General features: G+C 48.1%; 1 protein-coding gene across 1 annotated transcript; it reads left to right on the top strand.

The window, feature by feature from the left end:
* Nucleotides 1-3,001: 3,001 nt before the first annotated feature.
* fmoda (fibromodulin a) lies at nt 3,002-8,625 on the top strand. Its single transcript, XM_069936469.1, has 2 exons — nt 3,002-3,981; nt 8,350-8,625. The coding sequence occupies exons 1-2, from the start codon at nt 3,066-3,068 to the stop codon at nt 8,499-8,501; spliced, it is 1,068 nt and encodes a 355-aa protein (XP_069792570.1). The 5' UTR covers nt 3,002-3,065; the 3' UTR covers nt 8,502-8,625.
* The last annotated feature ends 1,482 nt before the right edge of the window (nt 8,626-10,107 follow it).

Consider the following 10,107-nt stretch of genomic DNA (forward strand, 5'->3'; position numbering starts at 1 on the left):
GCCTTCCGTCGCGCATGCAGCCATCTTCAGCGCAAACTCCGAGAGATCCAAAATGAGTGGTGGACTAGCCTCGCCAAACGAATCCAGCTCAGCGCGGACATTGGCGACCAGGGGTTTTTACAAGGCTCTAAAGGCTGTGTACGGCTCCTCACCCCAAGTCCAAAGCCCGCTGCGCAGCTCAGACGGCAAAGTCCTCCTCAGCGACAAGATCTCCATCTTCAACCGATGGTCAGAACACTTCCAATCTCTTTTCAGTGCCAACCGCTCAGTCCAAGAATCCGCCCTGCTCCAGCTCCCTCAACAGCCCTTAAGGCTAGAATTGGATGAGGTCCTCACCCGGGAAGAGACATATAAAGCAATTGAACAACTGAAAAGTGGCAAAGCAGCAGGTATGGATGGAATCCCCCCAGAGGTCTGGAAGGCTGGCGGGAAAACTCTGCATGTCAAACTGCATGAGTTTTTCAAGCTTTGTTGGGACCAAGGAAAACTGCCTCAGGACCTTCGTGATGCCACCATCATCACCCTGTACAAAAACAAAGGCGAGAAATCAGACTGCTCAAACTTCAGGGGAATCACGCTGCTCTCCATTGCAGGCAAAATCTTCGCTAGGATTCTCCTAAATAGAATAATACCTAGTGTCGCCGAAAATGTTCTCCCAGAATCACAGTGCGGCTTTCGCGCAAACAGAGGAACTACTGACATGGTCTTTGCCCTCAGACAGCTCCAAGAAAAGTGCAGAGAACAAAACAAAGGACTCTACATCACCTTTGTTGACCTCACCAAAGCCTTCGACACTGTGAGTAGGAAAGGGCTTTGGCAAATACTAGAGCGCTTCGGATGCCCCCCAAAATTCCTCAACATGGTTATCCAACTGCACGAAAACCAACAAGGTCGGGTCAGATACAGCAATGAGCTCTCTGAACCCTTCTCCATTAACAATGGCGTGAAGCAAGGCTGTGCTCTCGCACCAACCCTCTTTTCAATCTTCTTCAGCATGATGCTGAACCAAGCCATGAAAGACCTCAACAATGAAGACACTGTTTACATCCGGTTCCGCACGGATGGCAGTCTCTTCAATCTGAGGCGCCTGCAAGCTCACACCAAGACACAAGAGCAACTTGTCCGTCAACTACTCTTTGCAGACGATGCCGCTTTAGTTGCCCATTCAGAGCCAGCTCTTCAGCGCTTGACGTCCTGTTTTGCGGAAACTGCCAAAATGTTTGGCCTGGAAGTCAGCCTGAAGAACACTGAGGTCCTCCATCAGCCAGCTCCCCACCATGACTACCAGCCCCCCCCCCCACCCACATCTCCATCGGGCACACAAAACTCAAAACGGTCAACCAGTTTACCTATCTCAGCTGCACCATTTCATCGGATGCAAGGATCGACAACGAGATAGACAACAGACTCGCCAAGGCAAATAGCGCCTTTAGAAGAGTACACAAAAGAGTCTGGAAAAACAACCAACTGAAAAACCTCACAAAGATTAGCATATACAGAGCCGTTGTCATACCCACACTCCTGTTCGGCTCCAAATCATGGGTCCTCTACCGGTATCACCTACGGCTCCTAGAACGCTTCCACCAGCGTTGTCTCCACTCCATCCTCAACATTCATTGGAGCGACTTCATCTCCAACATCGAAGTACTCAAGATGGCAGAGGCCGACAGCATCGAATCCAACTGCGCTGGGTAGGTCACGTCTCCAGAATGGAGAACCATCGCCTTCCCAAGATCGTGTTCTATGGCGAGCTCTCCACTGGCCACTGAGACAGAGGTGCACCAAAGAAGAGGTACAAAGAGTGCTTAAAGAAATCTCTTGGTGGTTGCCACATTGACCTCCGTCAGTGGGCTGATATCGCCTCAAACCGTGCATCTTGGCGCCTCACAGTTTGGCGGGCAGCAACCTCCTTTGAAGAAGACCGCAGAGCCCACCTCACTGACAAAAGACAAAGGAGGAAAAACCTAACACCCAACCCCAACCAACCAATTTTCCCTTGCAACCGCTGCAACCGAGTCTGCCTGTCCCGCATCGGACTTGTCAGCCATAAACAAGCCTGCAGCTGATGTGGACATTACCCCTCCATAAATCTTCGTCCGCGAAGCCAAGCCAAAGAAAAGAAAAAAAAATAAGGGAGGGAAGGATCTAGATCAGTGGTTCTCCACCTTTTCCTTTCCACTCACACCCACCTGAAGCAATCCCTTACTAATCACAGAGCACCGATGGCAAAGGGATTACTTAAAGTGGTATGTGAGTGGAAAGGAAAAGGTTGAGAACCACTGATCTAGATCCTTCCCTCCCTCATACCCATAGGCATAATGCATGTCAAGTGAGAGGGACTCTGTATCCTAGTTTTCAAGGACTGGTTTTAAGCCCAACTGACAGCTGGTTCATGCTGTAGTTTATCCATAGACCCAGTCCGGAGTATATATTATGAAGGGTTAAGGGGGATGTGCGGTGCAAGTTATTTTACACAGAGAGTGGATGGTGCCTGGAACAGGCAAGTACAAGAATGGTATCTGAGAGGTGTCCAGATAAGACATGTAAATATGTGTGGCACGGTTAGTGGTTAACGCAGCGCTGTTATGGTGCCAGCGCCTGGGGTTCAAATCTCAAACTATCCGTAAGGAGTTTGTAGGTTCTACTTGTGTCTGCATGGGTTTTTTGCTGGGGGTTCTGGTTTCCTCCCACCCTTTTAAAATGTACAGTGGTTGTAGATTAATTGGACGTATTTGGGCCCGTGAGCTGGACAGGCCTGTTACTGAGCTGTACATCCAAAATTATATTTTTCTAAATTAAAATTTTAAAATGTAAAACTGTGCAAGGGTTGGAGAGTAGAAACAGGCAGAGGAGATTTGGTTTAATTTGGGCATTATGTTCCTGGACTATATTCGAGGTGTTTACATGAAGCTGTGTTTAGACTCTGAGCTAGTAAGAGCTGGGCTAATATTTACCAGGTTTCTAACTAATGGTTCTCTTCAATCTCCCTCAGAGTGAAGCAGACAACTCTGGCTCCCCTGATACATCAGTTGTTTACACAGTTCCAAGATTAGCCCCACTCAGGGATGAAGTCGATCCATCTGCTGATGCTCTCGGCCCTCTTGGGAGGAGTTGCCTGCCAGTACACATATGGATACTTCAATTGGCTTGCACATATTTTGGGATATTCTCGCTCACGACAGATGCGATATTATGAGAGAGCCCCAGAGGTTCCTTTGGCAAGAGATTGTCCTGAGGAGTGTACCTGCCCTCCTGCGTTCCCAACAGCCATGTACTGCGATACCCGAAGGCTAAAGTACATCCCCAGTGTGCCTCCCCGCATGAAGTACCTTTATCTGCAGGTCAACCAGATCGAAGCTGTACCTGATGGAGCTTTTGGCAATGCCACTGGTCTCGTCTGGGTGGTTCTGCACAGGAACAACATCTCCAACGAAAAGATGGGCAAACGAGTTTTCGCCAAACTGAGGAACCTCAAGAGATTGTACCTGAGCAACAACAACTTGACAAGCATCCCCCATCCCCTGCCGAGCTCGCTAAAGGAGTTGAGGGTTTCAAGAAATAAGATCTCCAAGGTGCAACCCCACAATCTGGAAGATCTTAGCAATTTAACCTTGTTGCTTCTGAATGACAACCAGCTGGAAGATGTGGGAGACTCTCTCAAGGTTCTACCATCCCTCTCTTTCCTGGACCTCAGCAACAACCACCTGAAGAAGCTTCCTGAGGTGCTTCCGGACACAATCCATCAGCTGTACCTGGACTTCAACCACATCAGCATGATTCCCAAGGAGTACTTCAGGCAGTTTCTCAAAATTCAGTATGCAAGGATCTCAAATAATGACCTTACAGACCAGGGCATACCTTTGAACACCTTCAATGTGTCCAGCTTAATTGAGTTGGACCTCTCCCATAACGAACTCCAAACCATTCCTCTGGTCAATGAGAACTTGGAAAACCTGTATCTACATGCCAATAGGATTAAAGGTGAGCTGACCTGGTTCCACTACGGTCCTTCTCAGAGCTCCCACTAAAAGTCAGCCCTCTCCCATCCATACGACCAGATATAGGAGAAGAAATTGGCCACTCCGCCTTCCAATCCTGAGCTGATCACTTCTCCCGTTCATCCCAGCCTGCCCGGCCTTTGATACCCTGACTGATCAATCTCTCCCTTAAGTACACCCAATGACTTGACATATTATCAGTGATCTAAGAGTAGGGGAACTGATGGCCTGAACTGTGGTTCCACCATCAGAATCAAGAGCAGGAGTCGGCCATCCAGGCCATCCAGCCCATCCAGCCCGTCGAGCCTGCTCCACCATTTAATATCACAGCTGCTCTGACTGTGGACTCAGCCCCACCCGCTTGCCTGTCAAGGTCAAGGTTCTGTCATTATCATGTACATTAGTACTCAAAATTGATTGACTTTTGTTTGCCTATTCCCCAATTGGCCTATATCTCCGGCATGTTTTGAAGGGTGGATGGAAACCGGAGCCCCTGCACAGACACAGGGAGTATGTACAAACTCCTTACGGACAGTCAGGATTCAAACCCGGGTCACTGGCGCTGTAACAGTGTTGTGCTAACCATGCTGCCCTATGTGTTTCATCTGAATGCACCCCACATCCAAGGTATCAAAGCCCACCAGTAGAGACTTACCACTTGAACAACTGCTGCTTGCATTTATATAGCACCTTAAACATTCTAACATATCTCAAGGTGCAACTCCAAGAATGAGGTTGACCAGGATGGTAAGTTCATTAAGACCATAAGACATAGGAGCAGAAATAGGCCATTCAGCCCATTGATTCTGCCCCACCATTTATTCATGAGCTGATCCATTCTCCCACTCAGCCCCACTGTCCGGCCTTCTCCTTTGATGCCCAGGCTAATCAAGAACCTATCAATCTCTGTTTTAAATACACCCAATGGCCTAGCCTCCACAACCACATGTGGCAACAAATTCCACAGCTTTACTGCCAGGAAGATTCCCCCCTTTCTCTCCCATTCTTTATTGAGAAGCCTGCCTGCTTTTGCCTTATGCCTTGAAGAAAGGCTCAGGGCCGAAACATCGGTAATATATCTTCACCCCCTATGGACGCTGAGAGACCAGCTGAGTTCCTCTGGCATTTTGACTACAATCACCGCATCTGTAGACTTCCATGTTTTGCCGTTATCAAAGGGCACGCTTACCATTGGTAGGGTGGAGCCCGATTAAATGCCAAGTTCATTGTGGAGCATCTGCAAACGAAGGAGAGTGGGGGTGAAATCTCTTTCCATTTTCTGTGTGATCAAGGCCAGGCATAATGTAGGCCAAAAGTCCGTCATAAAGCAAAGAAAGAGGCCATTCAGCCCACTGCGTCTATGCCAGTGAGTTTGCCCGTCTACAACCCCATTTGCCGACATGAGAACTGTCTCCTTTCATTCTGTGCCTATTTACCTTCCAATCTGAATCCCTTTTAAATGTAGTGTCTGTGACTGATTCATCACCTCCTCTTGTCAGTAAGATCCAGATATCAACCACTCGCTGCGTAAAAATAAATGTACCCCTCAGATCCCCTTTCAAACTCTTCCCTCTCACCTCAAACCCAGGCTCTATTTCCCACGTTAGATGCAGCAAAACAAAAGATTCTAAATCTCTACTCCTATCACTGCCCTTTGTAACCTTTCACACCGCCGATTCCGTGTGGGTTAAATGGCTAATTTAGCGGGTCCGTTTCCAGTAATCGTGCAGTGTGAAACGTCCCAACCTGGCAGGGTGAGTTAACTCACTTGGTGTGGGCAAGTGTCAGAGCCTGGTCAAGTTAACTCACTTCTGGAGGTGTGAAAGCACAACCTGCTCTCGCATTGTCACCGCTGGAGGCGAGACTAACCCCCACCACCCCTTAAAATGCCAGGTTTGCTGATTAACCAGGTAAATCATGGGGCACTGGGCAAGGCTCCTGAGTCCAACAGGGCCTGGTAAACTTTCCTGCTTCCTGGGAGGGTTGGCAGTGTGAAAGGGGCTTGGAAACCTCTCAGGTCACCTCTCAGCCTGCTTCACTGTAAGGACAAGATCAGTCCAGGCAATCTCTCACCTTAAATCATGTCCTCCAATCCACGCAACATCCTGATGAATTTCCACTGCACTCTCTGCAGTGGAATGGTCAAGATTAGAGGTTCCTTTTATTGTCACATTGAAATGTAACATACATGATACTTTAACTTCTATCTGCCGTAAGGCAGAGTCGCCGCGAGCATTGCCTGGTGCCCCTAACAATATGAGAAAGCAAAAGAGAGTCCCTGAGTGTCTGTGGATTCACCTTTCACAGCCTCTGCAGCCGCACAGACTCCTGTTTGATCCATTGGCCGCCCAAGCTCCAGATCCAAACCTCCGACATGGTCAGGAAGCCTTCAGCAAAAATTACAATTTCATAAATACAAGGTTTAAAAAATAAATAAATCAGAAATCTGATAACAGGGAATAAGCTGTTTTTGTACCGTTGACTGGTTGTCGTCAGGCTCCTTCCCGATGGTAGCAGAGTGAAGAGGGCAGGGCCTGGGTGGGGGGAGGGGGGAGGGTCCTTGAGGATAGAGACTGCTTTCTTCAGGCACTGTCTCTTGTAGATGTCCTCGACAGATTGAAGACTGATGCCTGTCATGGCGCTGGCCGAGTTCACAACTCTCTGAAGCCTGTTCCTGTCCTGTGCATTGGCACCTCCGTAACAGACGGTGATGCAACCAGTCAGAACGCTCTCTACATCTAGAAAAATTTGCAGGAGTCTTTGGTGACGTCCTGAATCTCCTCACAGTCATCTCTGAGGTCCACCATCCTCTTTCTGAGTTGATGCCTCTTTTATTAATCTGATCTCATTGGAAAATACGTCTGGGAAGCAAAGGCCCATTTCAGTCAAAGGTCTACTCGAAAATATTAATCAATTACCTGAGGTTTAAACAGAAATGATCTGTTACCAGGAAATATTCCCAGGGCGAGAGTAGCAAGCACCAGAGGACATCTGTACAAGGTGAGGAGAGGAAAGTTTAGGGGATTCATCAGGGGTAAGGTTTTTACCCAGAGAGTGGTGGGTACCTAGAATGCCTTGCCAGGGGTGGTGGTGGAGGCGGGTACATTAGAGACATTTTAAAGACTCAAGCGCATGGATACAGAGGGTTATGGGTGTGAAGGAGTGAAGGGTTAGATGGTTGAGTAGGTTTCTATCTGCCAGCACAACATTGTGGGCCGAAGGGCCTGTTCTGTGCGGTAATGTTTAATGTTTGAACAAAGTCCACAGAACCACTGATTGTAGGCCCTCCTCTGACCCTATTTTGCACTCAGGAGTCCTGTCAGCTGTTCTGGACTCCTGACACCCCAGCATGAAAAACCCCAGTAAGTCATTCAATTTTAAGACCTTTTTTTATACAGCTCAATAGAAGCCAACTCCCGCCTTTTTAACCCATGCTGACCAATTACACCTGAATTAACCTACAACCTCACAGATTTTGAAGGGTGGGAGGAAACCAGAGCACCCAGAGGAAACCCAAACTCCTTACAGACAGCACCAGATTCAAACCCAGGTCATTGGCTCTGTAAGAGCGTCGCACTATTAGGATGGTCAAAAAACGCTGGCATGGCATGGACACCACATCCGAAAAAAAACAATAAAAATTCACAGTGCAGTAAAACTCCTGGTATCCAGCACCTATTGGGGATTGGTTGATGCCAGATAAGTGTATTTTCCAGTTGCTTGAGATTTACTCTTACAAAGCCTAACTCATACACCTGCATTAAGAATAAACAGTTTAAAAGACAAAAATACTAAACTGTCCTTACACTTCATTTAACTTTATTTTCAGACACATTCTTTGAAAACATTTAACAATCACGGCATCTGCAGGTTCCTCCCCTTCCATGGAGCCGTCTGAAAGACGAACAATAACCTTGTAGATAATTAACCCTCCCCCCACCCCAAGTTTACAGATAAAGCCTCCTACCGGGGGCGACTCTTACTAAGCAGGGATAAGGAGACACTTTAAGAGAGTCTCCCCAGCGGCGAGCGGCATCAACCCGCTCTTCATCCTGGGCGACGCCATCGCTGTTTCACACAACTTTATTCAAACAGCTGCTACGAGCAAAGCCCGACCAAGGCAGAATATTTGCTCCCATCTTCACCAAAGGTTTGCGTTACTTCTCAGAATGTTTACTTTTACAATTTTAAACGCGTTTTTTTTACCTGTTATTTTATATTTATTTTCCTCATTTTTATTTTGCCGGTTACTTGAATTCTGGATACCTTGGGGATTTACTGTATAGAATGTCTTTATGCTTTTATGTGCCAAGTGAAGCGCGTCTCTGACTCTGGATTGTGACGTCCACAGAGGTGAAGGCAGAAAGTTTCTGCAGGACCACGGGGTTCATGAATTTCTCCAAGATCCAAGTGCTTCGCCTGGATGGAAATGGAATTGGACGTAGCAGCTTGCCGCAGGAAATCCACCAGTGCCTCCGTCAAGCCCGAATCATCGACCTTTAACCCCTGCGCATCTGCCTTCCCGAGTTATCGATCCTTTGTAGCTGGAGTATAGAACTGCTCGTAGCATGTATGTGGTCGCATTTTCTGTAGCAAGGGGCTTGATCCGAGAAATAAAAGAAATTTTAGCATGTTCTGTGCAACTCCGACAGTTATTCCGACTCTGGAGGCGTGTACCTGTGCTGAATACTTCGCACCATGAGACCTATTATATGGGCCGTGGTTCCTCATCAGCCTTTTCCTTCAAATCTCGGCCATCAGGGTCGCTGGCTGGTCTCTCAGTGAAGCCAGAACAGGATCAGGACAGGAACAGGCCCTTCAGCCCATTAAAGGCAATGATCAAGCACATTACACAGAACCTGAACCAATCCCATCTTTTACTTCTCACATCCCCATCAACTCTCACCCATACACTTGGCAAAGTCTACAGGAGCCAATTCATCAACTGATTTTATTTGGGAATGTGGGAGGAATCCAGAGGGGCCGGGAAACCCACGCAGTCATAGGGAGAGCGAGCAAACTCCTCACAGACAGCAGACAACAAGGGGAGGAAATCTGCCCCTCTTTCCTCATCTGGTCTACGTGCAACTCCAGAGCCATGGATATGGTCGCCTTTAAAATTACTAAGGAAGCTAGTGTGTCAAAGGCATCGAGGGATAGGTGGCAGATGGTGGCCTTGTCAACAACAGCCTGAAAAATGGAGACATCGAAAACAGCCCTTGTCCCCTTTCCATCCACAACCCCCTGCCCTTCCTTCCCCAACATGCAGAATCCAAGCTCTTCTTCCCACACACAAATGCCTTCTCATCTGGGGCAATCGATATATTCAACCATTCAGAAATGTGTGCCCCCTCCAGTATATGCACATTACAGCGGCAACATTAAATGCCAACAAGATGGACGGTGACAATTTATTATCGACAGCGCCTCCCTCGCCCACCTCTCTGACACCTAGAGGGACAGGGGATGTCCCCGCCAGGAGGTCCCTCCTACTCACACACCATCCCAACTCGAAACGGCTGCACAGTTGACATACTGGTTAGCGATTACAGCGTTAGGTACCCAGGTTCGAATCCCGCACTGTCTGTATGGATTTTGTACATTCTCCCCGTGTCTGTGTGGGTTTTCCCCGGGGACTCTGGTTTCCTCCCACCATTCAAACATATGGGGATTTATAGGTTAATTTGAGAGTAATTGGTTGGCATGGGTTTAATTGGCCAGAATTGGCTTCTACTGTGCGGTAAATAAATTTGAAATGGATCCCCATTCCTCCAGCATCACTGAGACCAATTCTCTCCTCAACTGCCCTGGCCGCAGTGGTCCAAGACAATAGCTTCCCCCACTACCTTCCAAGGGCAGTTCGGGATGAGCCATCGTCCTCTCACAGTTTGTAAAAGATCATGAATAAAGAAAGGAGTTGTGCCAGACATACAGCAGGCACCCCCAAACCCCACAGCCTCAACCCTTCTCTGGCCCAGTGTACGATCCTTGGCTGCATCCCAATGGTGGGGCGGCTCCAGCTCTCCGACTCCATTCTCACCGACTCACCCGCCACCCCTCCACATCTCTTCACTTGCACTGCAGTTCGCAGCAGGTCCTACTAAAGAGA

Source organism: Narcine bancroftii, chromosome 5 (assembly GCF_036971445.1).
Source record: "Narcine bancroftii isolate sNarBan1 chromosome 5, sNarBan1.hap1, whole genome shotgun sequence".
In the NCBI taxonomy this organism is placed as follows: Eukaryota; Metazoa; Chordata; class Chondrichthyes; order Torpediniformes; family Narcinidae; genus Narcine; species Narcine bancroftii.